Source organism: Neltuma alba, unplaced genomic scaffold (assembly GCF_004799145.2).
Source record: "Neltuma alba isolate B1F8T4 unplaced genomic scaffold, ASM479914v2 tig00011898_pilon, whole genome shotgun sequence".
NCBI lineage: Eukaryota > Viridiplantae > Streptophyta > Magnoliopsida > Fabales > Fabaceae > Neltuma > Neltuma alba.
The window spans coordinates 5,796-29,069 of record NW_021636496.1 but is presented as its reverse complement, the minus strand read 5'-3'; the positions used below and the strand labels follow the sequence as shown (position 1 = coordinate 29,069).

Here is a 23,274-nt window from a genome sequence, read left to right as displayed (position 1 = left end):
GTTAATATTGAGTCATAAATTTGAAATTAATGTTTATAACCTTAAAAGAATCATATTAGAAACAATTCTGTTTAATGTACAGTCCAATACTCTTCCGGTTCTTAATATATATGACCTAATAATTAAGTTAATTTTGATCCTAAATATAAGATTTATTTATCATATTTATTAATTTTTTAAATTACTGTTATGGATACTCCATTAACCATAATCAAGTATGTGAGGAAGTAGAATATTAAAAAATGATTACGGTGTTTTAGAAAAAACATATCATATTTTTTATAATTAACTAACTCATCTAACTTTTTTAATCTAATCAAATTAGTCAAATAGATTTTATATAAAGACTGGAGAAATGCTAAATACCAACACGGAAATCCAGATTTTAGTTCATTATATTGTAAGACATCAATCTCTCCTCCGAGGCTTAAAGAATCTACATGCTGATAATTCTCTGTCACGGGAAAGCAATCGGCCTCCAAGGCCTGTTAATAAACTGGGCTAGGGGAGGTTCCTCAAATAGCATCACAGCTTCATGGGCTTCAAAACTAAAGTAATTGACTCGTTGCCCAAACTTTTATAATGTTAGGCCCAAAAAATTACACACCCGGACACAACAAGGCCCATAGGGAAACTAATAGAACTTGTTATCATGTGTAAAAAAATTTAGATGAATTGAATGTCAGGAAACTATGAGGACCAAAGTTCTTACACAGGTAACAGGATCCAAATTCATGATATTATAAATTGTGAGTCGACTTCTTATCAATTGGACTAATTCTTATTGACTAATAACAGAACTTTTTATTGAGGTAATCCAAACCGAAGAGTTTAGTCAAACTAGAGTTGGGAAAATTAATATTTTTCATTAAAGTTTGTGATTTTTTCTTTTTACTAGATCCTTGCAATTTTTTCAATTATAGGTATTGGTCCCTGTGCTTATAATTTGTTAATTTGTAGATTATAAGAGGAATAGTGTCAATAGTTAAATGACACTCTAGGTGTATAACTAATTTTTTCACATTGAATTAAAAAATAAAAAATCTAAATGCAAGGAAGCGATCATGATTCATGAGCATGATAATTTTTTATCGTATTGATAATAAATAAGTTTTATTTCATCATTGTCTTTTTAAAACTTCGCTTTTATTTTATATTTTATAGCAACTTACATGTTACCTACTTTTTTTTTTTTTTGGGTTACAATACATGTTACGTACTTAACATTCACGATAGTCAAAATCAACAGGTTATGAATATATGAACCCATACTTATATAATAAAAAAAAAATCGTGAGGACCCAGTGAAAATTATAAAAAAACCCCAATAAAAAATTTGAAAACATGATTAAAAATCAAGCGAAACTCTGCTCTTTTTCTTGACTAAAGTATACATTTGATTTTTTAACTTTATACAATATTTTAATTTAATCATTTAATTTTAAAAAGTATATTTTTAGTTCTTCAACTAAAATTTTTTTTTTTAAAATGACATTAAGCTCTTAAGTATTGATAAAATATTCTCAAATACTAACATATTAAATTTAATTTTTAAAACATCTATGATTGTCACAAAAAATCATCATAGGTTTAAAGACCAGATATATGTTTTTTAAGATTAAGAGACTTAATTAAAACCTTATACGAAGATAAAAAAGCCAAATATATACTTTAGCATTTTTTTCCCATTTAGAAAACCAAATTTCCGGCCCAAGAATTACATTATTTGTAAAGATAAAATAATAAATTCTAATAATATCCACGCCGATGAACACAAGAACACGAAATCTTCATGGTTGAATAAAAGCTTTCAACCTAAAATACTCTGCAGGTTAGGCTACCCATGACTCTAAAATATTTTAGAATATCATGTATGTCTAGCATTTAAAATATTTTATGGTACACTCAGCATAAATTTTTTTTAAAGATACATGTAATACCTTAAAGTATTTTATAGCTCATCCATCATGTTCAAGTACTTTTTCAAATGCGTCCAGCATCTTAAAAAATACTCTATGGTACTTGAAATATTATATATATTCATTAAAGACTTTGAGGAGTTAATGAAAAAAATTAAAACTGCTTATAAAATAATACTTTAAAATCACAATTGCTTCCAAAAAAAAATTTAATATTTTAAGAATAAAATTGCACTACAAAATATTTTAAAATGTTAGATACACATAAAAAAAATACTTTAAGATTTTTAACATATCACAAAATATTTTAAAATGCTATTGCCTCCGCCCATTTTTAGTTATGAATGTATTTTGAATCCATAAATAGATGATCCATTCACTTCATCACAAGGATGACGCGGAACAGAGTTGGTACCGTTCTTGTCACCTGTCACCCACTCTAGGTTAGCCCATTTAATGTTGACCCGTGGGTACGTAACTGTAACATTGCTTTCAATGCCTTTGCCCCTTGTTGGTTTGGTTAGCTCAAAAATTATTCGCAGGATGCGACATTGCTCATTCTCAGAATTTACTTTAGTTCTCTTGCCCGGACTTGAATTTTCTCAGCTGCCTAATTTCATGGGAAGCTGGAAAAAAATTAACTATTTTTAAATTAATTAATTAATGATCCAGTTAGAAAATCTACTGTCATAATTGTTTCATCATGAAAGTGAAAAGAGAAAAATTAAAATCTACTGTCATTGATGACAGAATCAAACTTCTAAAACAAACAATTTACTACTGTAAAGTCCAAAGACTTCAAACGAGTAATCTATGAACTATAAATCTGTCTCTAATTTATAAATATTTTCATAAGCTGGATTTCAAACTCATCAGACACCAGTTATCACCCAGAGATAATGCTAGAAGCCCAGAACAGAAGGCAGATCAAAATATAAGTTCAAAGAAATCACTCCGAGCGTGAAATGCACAAATCAAACAAGTCGATGCTCAACATTGATCAAGAACAATCACATTATAGACTTGGAAGTTTCCAATAATTTATACAAAGGAATAAATCTATGACAACAGAAAAGGCACTCGCGTTTCAGCAGCAACGAGTCCATGTTATTGCCACAACATCCACGAATCCATCTCATAATCTAACCTCAAAACCCAGGCAATCAAGACACGCACACACTAATAATCACTACGATATCACGTTATCACAAAGCAAGCAACTTTATAGCTAAGATATCGAAGGAAAAGGTTCATCTTCTGCAACGCGTGATGGCAGAGCAACCCCTAGAGTAAGGGTGAACCGGGCCTCTCGCCTTGAAACAGTTGTGGGTATAGTAAGATCTGCCGGAGCGTGGAGGGCAGGGAATTCTGTTGGCTGAGAGCGCACCGTAGGAGATGTAGTACCTCATTCTGTGCCAGTACAGAGATCTCCGGCTGAAACCACCGTCCATGGCATCTTCTTCGGCATCCTCCAGCTCATCGTAGAGCGACATTGTGGTCGGCCATTCCAGAGCATCAGACATCAGCTTCATGCTCGTTTTGTCCATCTCTGCGCCACTTACATGGCGGCTCAAACCCAGACACGTCACGAGACAAACCAGTAGAATAAGCCTGGAGAACAGAGCTAGAGAAGCCATGGAAGAAGAGAGAGAGGGGCAAGGCGCGGGAATGTATGGTATGGAGTATGGACTATGGAGAGTGAGGGAGGGAAGGGAGATTGAGATTTAGGTTTAATGGGGAGAGTGAGGGAGGGAAGGGAGAGAGAGGGAGGGTCACATGGAGGAGGAAGCAGGATTGGTGTACAGCTGTGATCATCAATGTCTGAATGAAGGCGTGCCTCTATTAGCGCGCCTCTGTTTCCGGTTCTGTTGTTATCTGGTGTGGTTGGGTGCAGCTATGATAACCATGGATTACGGCATTGTCGTTTTGATGGGTGTGAGATATGATAACCATGGATATACGGCATTGTCGTTTTGATGGTGAGGAGGCAGTGAGATATGTGCCATGGACGCGATAGATCGAAGGGAGTAACCGAGATAGATGAGGTGTCACGTATGGGAAAGCCTCTCTTGGTTACCCCACACAACGGTCCAGAATAAAGATGCCGCGGATAGGACGACGGTGCTTTCAAATCACATTCAACTTCCTTCCACCAAAAAAGAAACTGTAGATTGATTGAAGTTGGTGTTCATTTGGGGGCAAATAAAATAATGGTGTCGCTTGATTTTTACTTTATTGATTTTATGTTGACGGTAAAAGGACATATAATTATTTTCACCATGCAGAGAGGGGTGGATGATGGAGAAGAGAAGGTAGTTGCTCTAATTCGGTAGCCCCATAATGTTAGTGGACCCCTTCGGCTTCTGCATCTCCCGCTGGAGCTGGCTTCATGTTTGAGTGCTGCGAAGTGCTAGCCACTTTATATGACATTTTGACCTAACTTTTCATTTGCTACGAGATATGTATTTTAGAGGAGTTTTGATTGAATTTATATGAAAGTATTTATAAATACTTATGAATCGCAAATCCAAATAAGCCCATTTTGAGCGCCGTGAATCTGAATCACTTGCTGGTTGTGACTCTATTCTGTGATGATTAGGAGTTTGTAATTCACTCAGGTGGTACATGAATTCATTTTATCCAATCTATTTTTTTTTAATATTTTAATAAGTACAGGGTGTTTTTCTGTTCAAAACAATCTTATTGAAGCATTATATGACACTAATGAGGTGTTTGGATGGAAACCAAACCATGATTTTAGAATGATTTTACGGTTTACGAGGTAAATATGTGGAGGAATTTATCTCGATTTGCAGAAAAGTGCTTCTGAGAAGCTCTTTTCAGGATATCCAAACACCCCCTAAATAGAAATTTCTCTGAGAAAATTTCAATCTATGTTCCATTGTATCTGCTGCTTCATTTTTTTTTTCCACTAAAGCATAAGTATCCTCCTATCTGAGGTACTGTCAGGTACTAAATATAAGCACCTCTCTCAACAGGGATTCAAATCTTAATTTGTTATGTTGTGAGAGACTAACTTCTTATGTTAGACCCAACTCCTGTTGGTTTATTTGCTGCTTCATTAATACTTGTATTATCTCTCCCTCTTTTTTTCCTTTCGGCCCAGAAAGTTTTTCTCAGAAAATCTTGGAACATGTTGGGTTTTTTTACAATCCATGTACCGAGGGCATCAATTTTCAGGCCCATAGATACACAGAATTAGAATCTTGCATCTGCGTTTGGTTGAGCCTAAAGCCCACAAGTAGCTTGGTTCAATATTAAACCCAACTTGTTTCGTGAGGCCCACTATACTCAACCGTGATTCCCATTCCACATATTCTTACCCACACCATTTTTATTCTCATCATTCGTCCCTGTACGTCTTTTTGGTATTTTCTTATCTTCGGTGAAAAAAATAAATCACACTATTTCTATTTTTCATTCGGTATTTAGACATATATGTGTTATATCAACCATAATAAGTGAAATTTAATTTTCCATCCATAAAGAACATACGGACAATATAATTGTGCTAATTTCTTTTTCAACATTTCCTTTTGTTTTTCTTTGCCAACTAACAGCATTTTCCCCAAATATAATTCTTTCCCTTTCCTCACGAACCTGCCTAACCGTTTTTTTTTATTTTGCCCTTTTCGCATTAGAAAAAAGCAAGTTAATTGAGTCATCCAGGAATTGTTTCTTCCGCAAATATTTATACTACTTCATATTCTTAATATAAGAGTTCGTTAACTAATTTGAGTATATTAAGAAAATTAGTTAAGTTAGTTATTTGTAATAAATAAATGTTGCTTTCTCTAAAATACCCTTACTAATCAAGTATTTGAGCTATAACTATTATTTAATGAAATCTTTAACATGTATAATTACTACAGGGATTACCTTAGAAAAAAAAAGACAAATATGAAAGACAAAATAGATTGAGACTTATATTTAAGACCAAATTAAATATTAAATTAGCTCTTATATTAAGGATCGGAGGTAATATTATCTTTATTTTATTTTTATTCTGGTCTTGTTACGACTTAAAGAGATGACCTGTAAATCCTTCTGCCTTTTATCAGGAGTCAAAAATTTTTTAAAGTTCCGTAAAGATAACAGAGCTCATTTGTGTAATCAATAATGGACTCACTCTTTTATATAATTGTAAATAAATATAAAAGTTAGTTAGTAGCCGTTAGGACGTGTTTAGCAACCAGTCATTACGCAAGGCCTATAAATAGGCATCCTAATGCATTTGTAAAGCAAACTGATTGATTGCAATACAGAGTATTATTCAGTTGATCTTCTCGTCTCTCTCTCTCTAATCTTCCCCTTTTCTCCTCCTAACATGTTTCCTCTTATCTCACTATTCTTTTGTCTTTATTCATTTTTATCTAACCCTGCTTTGATACTACATTGAAAAGATTGGTTCTGTTGCTTAGAGCTACCTCCATAATCCAGAATACACCCAACTTTCCATGTTTCTACGCTGAAACCATGTCTAGATCCTAGTGTCAAGCAACAGCATCCCCCTATTGATTATCCGGAAATCCTACAACTCTATATCCAGAGAAAATTGTCAATAAGAGGGTTGGAGGGAAGAAAAGACGAATTACAACAGAAGTTTTTGTGCAATGGAGAGGCCTACAGAATGAAGAAGCTACATGGGTTTCTCTTTTCAACTTACAAAAGCAATTTCCAGGTTTTGAAGTTGCAGGCCCTTGAGGACAATGGTGTTTTTAGGGGGTATTGTTATATAATTGTAAATAAATATAAAAGTTAGTTTGTAACCATTAGGATATGTGTTAAGCAAGGCTTATACATAGGCATCCCAATTCATCTGTAAAGTAAATTGATTGATTGTAATGCAGAGTACTATTCAGTTGATCTCTTTCTCTCTAATCTTGCCCTTTTCTCCTCCTAACCTGTTTCCTCTTACCTCACTGTTCTTCTCTCTTCCCTCTGTTCTTTCTTATCTTTCCTGCTCTAATAGGAAAAGATTTTTATAATGTCATGCGTGAGTGCGGCTTAACTTGGTGTAAAAATTCCAGTTCAAAAAAGAAAAAAAAGATTTAACAAATACCAATTGGTGTGATGCCAAAACAAAAGTGCCACAATTAAAAAGGAAGTATTATAAACCTCAAGAACGAGCATAAAACTAATTAATGCTCTTTCTTTTCACTCCCTCTTTTGCCAATTTATTTCTATCTTATTTTAATTTTTTTAAAGTTATAATAATTTCAGAAAATCCAAGTTATTCGACAAAAGTGAGTGGAAATGTTTCAAGGCACACTCAAGAAATACTACCTCCGGCCCTAATTATAAGAGTTAGTTGACTAATTTGAGGAGATTAAGGAAAGAAGTTAAGTTAGTTATTTGTAATAAATATATGTTGTCTTTCCTAAAATATCTTTGCCAATTAAGTGTATTGGCTATAACTACTATTGTTAGGAGGACTATCTTGAAAAAAAATGCATAACTATGAGAGATAAAATAGATTGAGATCTTATGTTTAGGATCAAAATAAAAGTCAAACAAGGTTTTATATTAAGGACCAGACCATGTTATCTCTTGCTCTTAAGTCTGCATCCAATATTCATGGAGCTACAAGCCACCATAACTAATTCAGATCAAAGTTCTGACCGTTGGTTAGATATTCCAAATTTGAAGCTTCTGCAGTTAAAGCTATTTGGATCGAGGTTATATGTATGGGATAATTGGAAGACTATAATTAACTAGATACGAGAAATCTAAACGGTGAAGTAATGAATGATGTATACCTAGTTAGATGAGGTGCCAGTGGAAGATAATTTATAGTTGACTCTGCAGCTTCGTAAATCCTTTTAATTTCATGAAGCTGCTGCACTGCAAAGTGCAGAGCAGACTTATTCATCGTCCGTTTTTATAGTTTCCATTTAACCGCTTACTGTCAAATCTAGAAAGTTCTGGATCCTGCCCAATGCGCTTCCTTCCATATATAATTTTCTTTCTTTTTCACAGAGCCTTGTATATATAAAACAGTAAACAAAAGCCCACCAGACAACCTCAAAGGTTACTCGATCACTTTAGTTCTTGTTTTACGCCATTCCGGTGAATGTGAATTTAATCCCAGTTAATTATGATAGATCAGAACATGGATAGATGTAACAGGTAAGGGACCACTTCTCTGTGCAATAAAGTAATTAGCAGCTTATCTTCTTATCTCATCTTCTCCTTCCTTATCTATACTCCATTCTCAGTTTTCCCTCTGTCTCTCTCTCCCTCCTCCCTTCTGAACTTTTTCAAAACAAACCATTTTGTTTGCCTACCCTTTCCCCTATATGGGTCCCTGCAACAGAGAAGCTTAGATATATCATTAGTGATTTCAAGGAAACGTAAAAGGAATTATTTTATATATGCAATTCTAATTGTTCATAATGGTCGGAAGCATGTATGAATCAAACATATATCGTGTAAAGAAAATGAAGGGAATTCAATTGAAGTGAGCATGCGCACGCACATACATATTTTAGGTACAGAACGGATTGATGAAGAAGAAGTAGAGATATGGACGGTGCGTACAGATCGTATGGTGCGTGTTGATATTGACTTTATATATAAAAGTCATAATCACAGCATTAACTAACTTGCACCTATGTATGAATACTGAAAAGCAACTAAGTAACATAAAGCCTAGTACCATTACGAAGCAAATAGAACAAAAGAATGGTTGATTGGCAGTAAAAGATGAAGACTGCCATGCACGCAGCAGTAATAAGTTCAGTAGGAGGGTCCCCAGTAAATTAATGAATTCTCCACCGCAAGTTCCCAATCCTCCTGGAACAGCGTGCCCACTGAGATGTGATTCGTTAGGATCTAACCCAACTTGAATTCTTTTGCAATTCCTTCCGATTTATTACCCTTTTCTGCATTAATTTCAACCTCAATTTTCCTCACCCCTTTTTTTCCTTTTATGTATAAGAGCTCAGGTGAAATGAATATTTGTGAAGTTCATCAGAATCAGAATAGATATCATGGCTTAAAAGAGCTTATACATAGTATTTAACTCACTAAAAATCTTCTCATATATGGTAATCAATTTCAAATTTTCCAATCTAGCTAATTCTTCATCCTGCACCTGGGTCCACTTCATTCTTTGTCTATCTCATCCTCACGCCACCTTTTGCCGGTGACGGAGCTCATCATATCCTAATGGAACATTATAGCCAGGGTTGTGTGTTTTTTTTTTTTAAATCTTGTTGGGTTCTGACAAATGTCATGTGATTGTGGGGCTCTATCTTGAAAAGTAAAATTTTGAAGGCAAAGCAAACTACTTTCAGTCAAAAGGGTCGCATATATACTTTGAAGCAATCTGGTTCATGCACCAGCATCGATCCTCATTCATTCAATATCCATCTACCCCACCACCTCTACTGCTCTGTGGTCCCTCCTTCCTCCATCTCAACCGTCCATCACCTTTGACCTCTGCCAAATCTAAATCATCAATGGTCCCAATTCACCCTTCTCTCATTTAGAGCTAACCCCACACGTGATGGGCTTTCTCTATCCGCAATATATAATTACTGCAGATTTAACTTGATAATCATTAATAAGCTTCTCGGAGATTATATATATTTGTTTATATGCATATAATATTGCCTCATCAAGTTGCTATAAAAAGCCCAACTCCACTTACAGTGTTGGTCGGTTCCAGTGACAGTCATCTATCCTCTCTGCTATATTTATATTCCTTGTCTCTGTGTGTCTCTCTCTATCTCCTTATCTCTGTGCCTTCTTTCTGATAGAAACCCTACCTATCTTTACCCGATTTCTCAGCCCTCCCATACTCTCTGTTCTCAAATCGCTTCTTCTTCTGCTGATCTGTTACTCCTCTCTTTTGCTTCCATTCCTTCCTGTCTCTGAAAATCTTCATGGACGTGGATGACAGAAGCATGGACATGATGGCAATGATGATGCAGATGGAAAAGTTTCCTGAGTTCTCTGAACCTTTTTACCCAGAACCTCCATTCTCCACCACCGCCGCCGCCGCCAACACCAGTATGCCCATACTCTCCAATAACATGATCAATCCTCCTCTACCTAGTAATCCCTTTGTGGCCAACACTATTAATCCAAGCCCACACCTGATTCCACCCAATAAAGACGTTGAGTTCAGGAATATTACTGACAGTCCCAATGCTTCTTCTTCATCTTCTGAGAAGAAGAATTCCATGGCGGCGATGAGAGAAATGATATTTCGTATAGCAGTGATGCAGCCCATTCACATAGACCCGGAATCCATTAAGCCTCCGAAGAGAAGGAACGTGAAGATATCGAAGGATCCGCAAAGCGTGGCGGCGAGGCACAGGAGGGAGAGAATAAGCGAAAGGATTAGGATTCTGCAGAGATTAGTTCCTGGAGGGACCAAAATGGACACGGCCTCAATGTTGGACGAAGCTATACATTACGTTAAGTTCTTGAAGAAGCAAGTTCAGACGCTGGAACAGGCAGGAGCGAGTAGAGCTGTGGGTTTTGGGGTACCTAGCTTCAGTATGAATAATTATTCTACTTTCATGAAGGATTACCACCAACCTTCTCAGATGGTGGTGGGTAGTTCTATGCAAATGCTAAGCTGAAAGGTTTTTTTTAAAAAAAAAAAATCTATGGTGTTGTGGTCCTTGATGTTGATGATATTGGTCGTGTTGGAAAGGGAAGTGTTTCGGAATGTTATTGTCATCGTCTTGTAGGGGTTATGTTTTTCTTTTTCAGTCGAAAAGGACCAAAAAGAATTTGGAAACGAGTTCGGATTTTTCTCAGATGCATTCCTTGGAGATAAAGAAGAACATCTAAAAATAATTTGTATTGCGTATGTCCAGCTTAAGTTCGTAGTATAATCTCAGGAGATAATATAAACAGGGAAACATGGCAAAACAACTTTTTGGTTTCTGAGTTTTGTTCGGTCGTGCATTCTACAATATATGGTACAATAACTTATTGCATTAATTATAGTTAATTCAGCAAGAATTCGACGTAAACTATGTTATGTTGACATCTAATTCTAATTGGAAAGTGGTCTTCTTTTCATTTCCTGGATTAAAGATTACATGTCAGATCATGCATGCGTATTGCAAAATGAGGAAATTAACTAATTAAGGCAAATTTCCTTTCCTTCCATCCCTCCTTTTCTTTTCTTTTTTTAATAAAAAATAAGTTACCCTAGGTTACATTTTTACTCTAATCTCCCTCTCCCTCACACACAAACACACGCAATATCTCGATGAAATACTGTCAAATTACTTCGATAACTTTCTGTGCAACATATGTTTCGTTTGAAAAAAATAAAATAGTATTATTTTAGCTACATGTAATATTATATTATAAGAAGAAATTAATGCATCTAAATATCTTTTAAAGCACTCAATTAGTTATACAATTGTTATATGAATTTTAAAGCGTGTGAGGAGTAAAAGTAAAAGTGTGTGTAAGCACATTTTCCCCCTTACACCCCTCTCGGGGTTCTCTTAAAAAAATTTGTAGAAGTTTTACTATAACAAAAAAATTTTAAAAAGTCTTTCTAAGCTTAACATTAATGATTACACATATTAAAGTATATTTATCAAGGGTAATTGAATTTCAATATAAAAAATTAACAAGGATATCTTAAATAAAAATATCCATTTATGATAAATAACCAACTTCCTCAATATCCGTAAATTAATTATCTAGATTTTATATTAAGGTATAAAGGTAGTGATTTTCACAACGGGAGAGTAATTAAGTCAGCATAATTTGTTTCTCCCAGTCCCTTCGGGTTACACATGCTGCTTGTTGTTATTTTCGTACTGCCAAACCTGTTTAAAAAGACTGTAAGGGAATTCTTATATAGGTCAATAATAAAAATAATTGGCCGGAAAAGAATTAAGATTCATTGGCTCCTCAACTTAGCGCTGGGTTACGTCACAAAAGATGTAAATAAATAAATACGTAAACTCATACACTATATATAAAACTAAATTAAAATAGAGCAGATAGAAATAGGAATAGTGATTGGTCGGAAAATAAGAAAGAATGTATCCCCTAGTGGTAGATAGATCAGACCCCACGATCGACAAGCCGAGCGTGAGACGTCTTTAACTACATTAGTTTCAACTAACCATCACATACAAGAATGGTTTTCCTCGACCTATGTTGCACTGTCTCATTTCTTCTGAGCACCACAAGAACATATATGACATACAAATATCATTTATCCATTTGTTTAATTCCACATGTGTTTACCTGTAATAATAATAGCTAGCAAGTCAAATAGATATTTGACATTATTTGGGCATGGGCATGGGATAATGATCTCGACAAACTAAAAGGAAGCATGGATCATCATCAATTGCTTTTAATTATTATTAACTACATACTAACTGTACATAAATCCATTAGTTATTGGACAAATTAAAGCAAGTAAGGAGAGAGAATATATTGTATCTACTCTCTTGTCTGTTTTGAACCCAGCCAATGATGGATCATGCTCTAATAGTCTTTCACAAGAGAAGAGAAGGGGTTGCCTCCTAGAGCAGGGTCGAATTATTTGAGTGTTCATGTTTGGTGGATCATGCCCGGCAAATACCCTATATACGTATTCCAGTATTATTTTATCATATCTTTATAAATGACAGTAATAAAATAAGGTGAGAGAGAAGTATAGCTAGATATGGACAAGCCAAATCTAGCAGGTTCGGAGCATGTGAGATATTCCAAAATAGGGTCCCAACAAGGGGCAGGAAGATGAGATTTTTAATTAATAATTAATAATAATGCATGATAGAAAGAATAAAGACTAAAGAACAGAGAGAGAGGGAGCGTTTGGATTATACGTATATGCCTACCCTTTTTATTCAGTGCATTGTATTTGCATCTCTCTCTCTGACACATTCCTCCTTTTTTCCTATCCCTCCGTTTCATTTAGTCATTTTCTTGGCCTAAATTATCAACCCACCCAATACCCTCTTATTATTATATATTACTACCTCTAGTTCTAAATGTAAAAATTATTTGACTAATTTGAGTAAATTAAGAAAATAAGTTAAGTTAGTTATTTGTAATAAATATGTATTATCTTTCCTAAAATATCCTTACTAATCAAGTTTATCGACTAGAACTACTATTATTAAAAGCATTATCTTTAAAAAAAAAGATAAATATAAAAGATAAAATAGATTGCAGTCTTATATTTAGGATTAAAATAAAAATCAAATAAGATCATATATTAAAAACCGAAGATAGTAGCATGTCAAGCTATGGGGATAAGCCTCCATGCATGTTTCTTTGAATTGGAACGTACACCGACGCTACTCTCATCCCTTGCGGCGCACCCAATAATCTCATCCTGCAAGCTAAGGTGCATTCACCTTACACTGATTGATCCCACCTAAAATGAAGAAGGAAAAAAAAGAAACGAAGATAGAAACAACATGCATGATCATTCCTAATTTGACCGACCTTTCTTTCGCCAACACAGACCTTGCACGTGTTGTTGCCATGCGTACTAATATTTGATTCAGTTTGGATGCTCATCACCCAAATGATAAGCACCAAATTCGAACTTTCCAAATCAAAATTCGACGGTTTGGATTTAATCTAATTTTGTTTTTTTTTTAATGGCATTAGGAATCATTTGTGTATTGATATGAAACGTTGATTGATCACGAAGTCATACATCCATATATATATATATATATATATATATATATGGTGTCCACTATAATACAATGGTCGCAATATTGCCCACCAAACTAGAGCAATAACGATAAAACAAGTAATAACTCAGACATGTTATTATTTTTATTATTATTTGCATTTGAATATGTAAGGTTGAGTTTATTTATTTATTATTCAATTCAAATAATTAACTGATACTGTATTGAACAAGGCCAACAACTCATCACGTTGAATGTTGCACAGCCGGCCAACCGTCCAAACTAGCCAAATAAGAGCAAAAATTCAGCGAATTTAATTTTTTCCCATGTAAGTATTTGGCCAAGTCCGTCCTAGCTATACCGTGTTGCCAGCCTATCTCTTCGCCTGCTACATTTAAGACCACTTCTTCTTTACTCGTATTCTCAATATAATACTTCTCCAGTTCTAAATATGGGTCTCGTACTACAAAATAGGTTTTATATTTAAAACCGAAAGAGTAACATAATTTTTATAGAATTAGTTTTTGCTGTAAAAAAAATCATGACCACGTCTTATTTCTCAAAAAAATCATGGCTTGAGGCATTTTCTCTACCCCTTCTTACCCTGAAAAAGCAGGGACACCTTGCGTCCTTAAACCGATATGAAATGCATTTTCAATTGATTTTTATATCACATTGAATGGCAAAAATAATTGGCTATATTGCAGCTGTTTGGATTGCCGTTGGAGGGAGAAAACTTGTATTGGAATTTATGAAAAGGAGATTTGTGGGGGTGAGTTGAAGTTTTTGCAATGTTTAGGTGCACTACCAATTTTGTTTTAAAAATTAAAAATTGGTCGCGGCTGCAGAACGCCAAATTTTGAGCTTTTGGAGTTGCCAATGTCAAGCGATAAAGTATTTAAGTGAGTCCTATATTGATCCAATAATTTATTTTTATCAATAATAATTTAATTATTTTGTATTTATTATTATTTTTAGATTTATCAAAATATATACATATGATATACTATCTCAAACCCTTAATATAAGACCCAATGAACTAATTTGAAGAGATTACAAAAGCTAAATAAATTAGTTAATTATATTTTATATTACATGATCTTTCTAAAATATTTATATATATCACTAGATTAAAAATTAATTTATAAGTCAGACAAATTAGTTTGAAACAATAATACTCTTTTAATTATTTTACATTTAAACTTACTTTTTCATTACTTATCTAAATAAGTTTTAATTTATAAATTAATTTTTATAAAAATCAATCCAAATAAAAATCATATTATACTACTGACACATTTGCAAAAGTCACATGAAATAAAAAATAGTTTTACCGCCACTCCAAATTCTTCCTCTCACGGCGTCGTCAGAATTTGAGAAATGAGTGGGCTTGAGCTTCATCCTCAGTTTTCATCCCAAAAAAAAAAAAGCTCAACAAAGAAGGCTCAAACCTTTCACTTGCATATATTGTGGCCCAACAACACGGAGACATTTTCGACCTTTTAATTTTCCTTTTCAAATGACATGACTTTCTTATGGGCCGAGCCCGCTCCCACGTATACCCGAAAAAGTTAAAAAACAAAAAGGGGCATTTTCCTCACTTTCAAGAAAAACATAACCTAACCAAAGGGTTATAGGTTTAGTAGGAAAGATCAGTCTCTCATAACACAACCTAACCTTAGTTTATTATGGCCAGAGGAGGGGGGGGAAGAAGCAAACAGAATATATGTGCTATGGTTCATTTATTTTGGCAGTGATTTTCTTTGTTCTTTTTTCCTCCCAGAATCTTGTCAAAATTCTTTACCTCGTCGGGTGTGACAAGAAATTTATAAAATTCGTAAACATAAATTAAGCACATACTTGCATGGAACATCACAAGGCACAAAAAGTACACACACACTCTTTGTATCCCTATTATGTAATTTGAGACTACTGGCCAACGGTACAATGAACGATGGGGTCGGTGAGGAATTTAAAATAATTATTTTAGTACATAAATTACCAAGTCCCCACGCGCTATTTACCAAAAAAAAAATTGTACATAAAATATAATTGTTTTGAGCTCTGTCGCTTGGCCTGGTGGTTAGAAAGGGTGTCCAAGGTGTGCACTCGCCTCCAGGTCTCGGTTTCGACATCTCACCCCGTCTTTCTAGGCAAACTCCGGATTAGTCAATCCCTTTAGGGTCGGATAGTGAGGTAGCTATAACCTAATTAAAAAAAAAAACAATTTTTTTAGTACCAAAAAACTATAATGATTCTAAATTTTACACCAATAAATAAAAATAAATCTCATCAAAATATTTGTTACCTTTGCAATAAGTATACTTTGGGTCCAAAATAACCTCGCATAACAAAATTTATTGTATGCTGAAGGCTATCCATGAGAAAAATCATCACAGAGAGTTCGACTATTACGTTTGAATGGCATTGGAAGGCCAAGGGAGCTTATAAAATGATGTATTGACAAAAAATGATATGGAGTTGATGATAGGGACATGCACTCAGTGTAATTGTCTTGTGTTTTATTGATACTTTCTTAAGAAAACAAACCATTCATGTGAGAGACTGAAGCAAGGAGGGGAATAGAAGTAGGATCGGTCTTCACAAAATATCTATGTTAAAATATTTTTACTAATTTTAATTTTAAATATACGATTTAATTGAAAATTTATTGCGTATATCGCCAGAAAAATTTGCTTTAATGATGAATATAAAATCTTAATTTTTTTATTGTTATATTTTTTATTTTTAAAATTATACTTGTTGACTACACATATTTATTAATGCAAATAGTTTTTAAGATAAATGATCAAAAGGAGGAATATTTTAAAATATATTCTTTATAAATAACTAAGAGAAAATAATAAAAAAGTTAAAAATTACTAAATCACAAATCAGATTTGGTAATAATATTTTATTTGGTAGTAACAACACTGAATTGCAAATGATAATAAATTTTGTTTGACATTTCTTATTTAGAATTTAGTAATTTCTAACTTTTTTTGTTATTTTCCCAGTAAAAAATTAGAAGCAGGGATAGTATCTTTAAAAAAGGAGAATTACAATAAAATTTTAAAAAAACATAATTATTAAAAAGTCTCAATAACAACATAAGCAGTATGATAACTTTTAAAGTAGAAAATGATAATTTCTGGGGCTTGTTTGATAATTATGTTTTTTTAGGACTTCATTGTAATTCTCTAAAAAACAAAACATATTTTTACAGGCAATTAATTTAACTAGGTTTTTGAAATTTATATAATTAATTATTTAATTCTTTTTGTTTTTATGGTTTTAAAATGACAGAATAAAACAATAGAAGCACATGACGAGCGATGAAGGAGATCCGGTTAATCATTCGGTCACGGGGGATCCGCGAAAATATGCGACGCAATATTAAGCCGGAAGACCCAAATCCACATCCCAATCCCATAATCCCGTTCGAATTCGCCCTAGAGGGAACGTGCAGAGGGCATCCTATTCTGAGACACGAGAAGGCGCCGAGCCCCGCGAGCTTGAGAGGTAGAGGGATATAGAGAGGGAGATCTGCGCTCTAGGGTTTTGGTATATCCAGGTTTCCCAAGGTTAGTGAGTGCGCAATCCAAAGATTTTCTTGTATTTTTGTCTTTTTTTCTTCGAGCTGTAATTCAATCGCTGTTGAACTCCAGGCTCCAAAGGTGATTTTCATTTGGTATATGATGACGAAATTTGTGTGTGAGAAAGAAGTGTGCTTATTATGTGCAGGGGGCGAGTGTGAGAGATTTAGAGAGAGAGGGGTGAGAACGCTGAGTGCTGAGCTGAGAGAGAAGGTGGAGAGAATTTTTCTATTTTTAAATGTTTTAGGAATTTCTCCCCCTGCTGCCGTCGGTTCTCTGTCCTTGCATCTTGTCGAATTTCCTCATGGAGCAGCGAAAACTTGTGGTTAGTCCTTGTCATTCAGTTTGTTTGCGTTTACATGTTACCCGTAAATTACAATGCTAAAGCTTCTCATATTTCCCCCCTTTTTAATTCTATGTTTCCTTGATTAGTTAATCCTTTGCTGTAATCACATAACTGCATCTCAGGTTTTGGGTATTCCTTGGGAAGTCGATACTGAGGGGTTGAAAGATTATATGAGCAAATTTGGTGAATTGGAAGATTGTATTGTCATGAAGGTCAGTCCCTTGTGGTCTCTCTCTCTCTCTCTCTTGTACCCGGGGTTTAAGCACTCCTGTGTATTATTATGGCATATGTGTTTGATGACCATTAACCTTGAATTGACCCAGTTAAACGTGATGATTTTATTTTATTTGTTATTTGTTAATATTAGCTGGTTATATTGATTAAATTTTCTTTTCATACACTTTGTACCTGTATGAACTAAGGTTGATTGATTATGGATCTTTTCTTTTCTTTCTTTCATTGTTTTTTTCCCCCAAATGAGATGATCCATAGTATTTATTTATCCTGGAATCTGGATGGGAATTGATCTCACCAATAAATTGTGCAATAAAAGCAAGTCCCCTTAACCTTTCACTGCATTACAATTCTTGGTTAGTAAAATTTAGGCCTCTCTCAGTCCAAAGAAATCTTAAGCAATCTGATAAACAATTTATCATCCTCCTTACTTTTAACATAGATTTCCTTGCTGTAAAATTTTGAATATAAATTTTATTTTTCCTACCTCAATGCACCTGAGTTCCATTGGAAGTGTAAGCTGATTTATCTGCTTTGGTGTAATCCATGCTCTATTTTCTTGTAAAGGCAGGCCAAAAATTCTATTCTAATAGTTTAGTGTCAACTGACAAGTGGATACTTGTACTTCCTTGGTGAAGATTGGAGAATGGAACTTAAATGCATAACCTTGGTGTAGTAAAAGAAGTCAGAAAATAAGCTAGTCTTATACTTTATGGCTTTACTCGTAGGTGATCAAGCATAGTTGTCTTATAGAGGGTTAGTTGGAGTATAGAGTTATAGATCAATTAATGTTGATCCTAAAATATTGTTTTTATTGTATTGAAATTTTCTGGACGCATGTTTTACTAATAGTATTTGTGAATTTTAGGAGCGGTCAACTGGCCGGTCTCGTGGTTTTGGATATGTTACATTTGCATCAGTTGATGATGCTAAGGTAATGATTTATATACGTTTACATATATTTATAGCTGGCGATGCATATGTGCTGAGTCTTCAGTGTGACGACATTATGGCTGCAGACAGCATTATCAAGCGAACATGTTCTTGGCAATAGGATGCTGGAAGTCAAAGTGGCCACACCAAAGGTTTCCTTCTAACTGATATTTATGTTTCTAATCTTATGTTTCTACTTTTTCTAGCCTGCTTTGGTTCTTTTCAATTTTTGTGTTGTTTTATGTCTGTATAATTCCATGGACATAAAGATTTACTTATTCTTGATATTGTGCCTTCGTGTTGAAGGAGGAGATGAGGGCACCAGTGAAGAAAGTTACCAGAATTTTTGTGGCCAGGATTCCACCATCTGTAACAGAAGCAACTTTTAGAAGGTATGGATGTTCTTTCTTCATTAAATGGGTGATAAGACTCTCCTTGCCTTGTTGTATCCTCTTTAAATGTATCAATTAGTATCAGGAGGTGATAATATTATAGCATTACTCTCATTCCGATTTTCCTTCTTGCAGTCATTTTGAGAAATATGGTGAGATAACAGATTTATACATGCCAAAGGTACTTCTGTCCCTGTGATCAATAGACACATTAATACATACGTTTATGTATGCACTTTATTGTTTGAACATTTGTGTGTATTCAATTGCCCTACAGATCTTGTCCTTTTCTTTTCTTTCTTTTTTCCTTTTTTGAGAGGATGCATCATGATTTATTTCAATTCTGCTAGTGGAATAAGGCTTCTTGTTGTTCATACAGGACCAGGGCTCAAAATCACACCGGGGAATTGGTTTCATAACTTTTGCTAATGCAGGTACCTAATTCTCTCTCATGCTTGCCCAAAAGGAAAAGAAGATTCTCTCTCAGCTGTGCTTTTAGCTGTTTGCATTTTATAAATTTATAATGGCACCATTTTTTTTTTTAATAATTAAACATCATCTTGGCAATTTTCTTGGATTTTGATAAACATTGGCAAAAAGAGAAATTTGAGAGTAATTTAATAGTTAATAAGGCGGGAACATCTGTTTTTGGTAAAATACAAAACCAAGGACAAGGTAATTTGTGTTTTGCTTAAATGTCAGCTTGATAGGCACACGAGTTGTTGCTGCAGAAGTGAAGTGGAGAAAGTTACTGGGAATTTTTTTTTTTTTTTTGGGGATGGGTTTGAAATCCTCCTAAATTTCTTGAAGTGTCCCAGAGTCTTTTTAAGGGTGGAGACCGGGGTGACACAACTCGTCTTCAAATATATGCATGCAAAGCTTCATAGAAGTTTTACCTGGCAGGATGGAGTTGATAGAGAATAATATTCCGTAATTTCTACCCATCGGTACTAGGTTGATAATAATGTATTTTGTAGTCTAGTGATAGGCATTTATTAGAAGTCTTGGTTCTACTCCTTATGGCCCTTCATTATGTTTTCTCGATGTCAAATTTGTAATTAGGTGTGTGGATTCAAAAGTCCGTGAAAAACATTAGTATGTCATTTCTGTCCAGTGCAAGGTATTAAAAGCCTGCGAGTCATTGAATTGGTGACTCACCGGTTTAGAGTTTAGAGCCTGTGGGTGAACTAGTTATAATTAATTAACATAATATAATTTTATTTATATTCTATTTTAATTTTAATTATGAAATAAATTGTAATACAAATATACAAAAATATTTCAACTGAACAAACAACAATAAAATTAAAAAAATAAAGATGGGAAGTATAAACATAATTTAAAAAATTTAATAAATATTTTATAATTTAAAAATTAAAAATAAAATAACTGTGACTTAAATGTGCTTATAGTTTACAATTTTATAATGGTTATCAGTTTTTAGTCTTGATGGATTAAACCCATGGTTTGCATAAGAAGTTGTATTTTGGTTCTTTCAAGTGTAGATTTGTCTTGTGTTGATGTCTCTCGGGGCACCCTTTGGAAGTCAGTGTCATCAATAAAACTTTCATGGCCTTCATGACATCGTGGAGAAACTTAGTCTTTCCTTAGAAATATGGTTGAGAAGATGGACCAAGCACTGAAAGAATCTTTTTGCGTTGCAGAATCTGTGGAGAATTTAATGGCAGATACTCATGAACTGGGAGGTTCTGCTGTGGTTGTTGATCGGGCAACACCAAAGGCAAGATTTTGTATAGTTAAAAGGAGCTGCAAAATTCTGATTAACTGTATTTTCATGGCCGGATAGGAAAAACTTTGCTGCCTTAAGTTTGTGAAACTGCTTTAATGTGCACAAGTCCATTATTTACTCACAGAAAGATGTCTGATCATCAGTAATGTTCTGTGTGATTTTTTTTAGTTGATTAACTTTAATTCTATCCTGTCAGGAAGATGATTTCAGGCCTATTGGCAGAATGTCACAGGGAGGGTATGGTGCATACAATGCATATATATCTGCAGCAACTAGATATGCAGCCCTTGGTGCTCCTACTTTGTATGATCATCCTGGCCCAGTTTATGGAAGTAAGCATGGAAGCAGTGTCCCATGTTGTTGACCAGTTGTTATAACTTGCTGATTGCCTTGTTGTTTTAATTTTTAGGGGAGAACCCATTCGTGGAATGGGCAAAAAAATTTTTGTTGGCCGCCTTCCCCCTGAAGCAACAGCTGATGATCTTCGCCAGTATTTTGGAAGGTTTGGCCGTATTTTAGACGTATATGTTCCAAAGGTGAGAAATTTTATTAAGAAACAAAAGCATTTGTGAATTTTGAAAGATGACTTATTGCTTGTCTCGTTGGTTCTAGGATCCCAAGAGAGCAGGCCATAGAGGTTTTGGTTTTGTAACTTTTGCTGAAGATGGTGTAGCAGATCGTGTCTCTCGGAGGTCTCATGAGATTTGTGGACACCAGGTACTTTAATTGGATTTAGTTCTGTGTATGCCATTATTTAAATCTACAGGAGTCCTCTGTTTGCTGTTTTGCCTCTCTCTCTCTCTCTCTCTCTCTCTGCGCCACCCCCCTTTTGGAGGTGAATTTTGAACGTAGTGTTTAAGATGATGTTTTAAGGGATCCGTGTCTGGAAATAACACCCCCCCTGGCCCAAAAAAAAGGGTGGAGCTCAGTGCCGATTATTACCTAGAGGTCTAGGTGATATTATATCACAATACACAATGCACAGTATGACATTATTTAATTATTTAATTAGTAGAATAACTTTCCTCTGCCGGAAATGAAAATTTAAAATAACACTGCAATTAGAAAATGATAATATGTTACTTGATTTGACCTTAGAAAGTGTAACCTATAGTAATGAACTGTGCCAGTTATCTTACTTTCTTTGATAGATTATATAGAATAGCATAGATGGTACGAAATATGAAAAAATGGTTGCGTGCGAGCAAAGACGCCCATGATATATGTATAGATTTCACCAGTACAAATGGACCTACAGCAGTCTCGAATATGTGGATTTTTTTGACATCACAATGTCAGCTCCAGTGGTGAATTTTTTATGATGCATGCACGTGCACATGTGGAGGTTTCACAGATTTATTCTTCTGAATCATGTGTTGCTCTAAATTCCCTGTGTAGTCAATGCATGGTTTGAGTTACAAACTTGCATATGCAGGTTGCTATAGATTCAGCCACGCCTCTTGATGATGCTGGGCCCAGTTCGAATTTTATGATGAGCAGTGTGGATACTTTTGGGGGATATGGTGGTCCTATGCGCACCTATGGGAGGATGTATGGTAGCCTGGACTTCGATGATGTAAGTACATCACTGATTTTATGATCGAATTATTGAACTAGACTTCGATGATGTCTGTACGTCAATGATTTTATGATCGAATCATTGAACTAAGTACAAAGCTTTGTTTTGATGGAGACTTCAGTTTTATTTGTATACTTTTGTGTAAATTATGTAAAATTCAATTAATTGTCTGCTGGTGCAAGTGTACCTTGCATCAGAACGATCTGCTAAAGCACAAGACTATTGAATTTAAAGTGCATGTTTTGGACTTAGGCACTGTATTTGGTTTTGCAGTGGGGTTATGGAATTGGAAGTGCAAGACCATCGAGGGCAGATTGGAGGTATAGGCCATACTGAGGAGCGTGAAGCATGAGTTTCAACAATTAGTGGTCTTTCTACCATCAGCTCCGTTGGTTTGGATTGACCTCTCTTTTGTAAACATCCAGATAAACACTTTGTTGTTACTTTATTAACTTATTCAGTTAACAGTAATGGAACGCGTGGTGAAAAAACGGATTGGCGTCTGTAACATGTACTTTGCAGGCATGTCTACTGTTATATGTTCTCTTATTATAGCCCCTAGCTCAAAGGGAAAATTATATCGATGTGATTAACTTTTAAATTTTATGAATTCGATGATTTCATGGTTATTTTCACCTGCAAAATGATTGAGATTGGTTGCATTGCTCGACTATGGGGAATGGGATGCAGAGAAAAGAAGCGTTGCTCTTCAAAATTAACATGAATCATGCCTGCTTTCGTAAGGCAAGTTAATTGCAAACAGGAAGGAACCTTTGACGTTTCACCAATCGCTAGGCTCAAAATCTGATTGTCGCAGTTCTGTGCCTCTGCCCTCGTGCCACTGTGTTATTCAAGA

At 34.6% G+C, this 23,274-nt stretch overlaps 3 protein-coding genes across 3 annotated transcripts; 2 read left to right on the top strand and 1 right to left on the bottom strand.

Annotated features, from left to right (window-relative positions):
- Positions 1–2,885: 2,885 nt before the first annotated feature.
- Positions 2,886–3,707, bottom strand: LOC114719201 (protein RALF-like 34). The gene has a single exon (XM_028904659.1). The coding sequence runs from the start codon at positions 3,554–3,556 to the stop codon at positions 3,170–3,172; it is 387 nt and encodes a 128-aa protein (XP_028760492.1). The 5' UTR covers positions 3,557–3,707; the 3' UTR covers positions 2,886–3,169.
- Positions 3,708–9,829: 6,122 nt separating this feature from the next.
- Positions 9,830–10,534, top strand: LOC114719200 (transcription factor HEC2-like). The gene has a single exon (XM_028904657.1). The coding sequence runs from the start codon at positions 9,830–9,832 to the stop codon at positions 10,532–10,534; it is 705 nt and encodes a 234-aa protein (XP_028760490.1).
- Positions 10,535–16,999: 6,465 nt separating this feature from the next.
- LOC114719199 (heterogeneous nuclear ribonucleoprotein A/B-like) lies at positions 17,000–23,053 on the top strand. The gene is made up of 14 exons (XM_028904656.1): positions 17,000–17,172; positions 17,333–17,509; positions 17,653–17,742; positions 18,633–18,698; positions 18,784–18,849; positions 19,004–19,089; positions 19,225–19,270; positions 19,469–19,523; positions 20,754–20,830; positions 21,036–21,175; positions 21,249–21,375; positions 21,452–21,556; positions 22,275–22,415; positions 22,692–23,053. The coding sequence occupies exons 2-14, from the start codon at positions 17,489–17,491 to the stop codon at positions 22,752–22,754; spliced, it is 1,083 nt and encodes a 360-aa protein (XP_028760489.1). The 5' UTR covers positions 17,000–17,172; positions 17,333–17,488; the 3' UTR covers positions 22,755–23,053.
- The last annotated feature ends 221 nt before the right edge of the window (positions 23,054–23,274 follow it).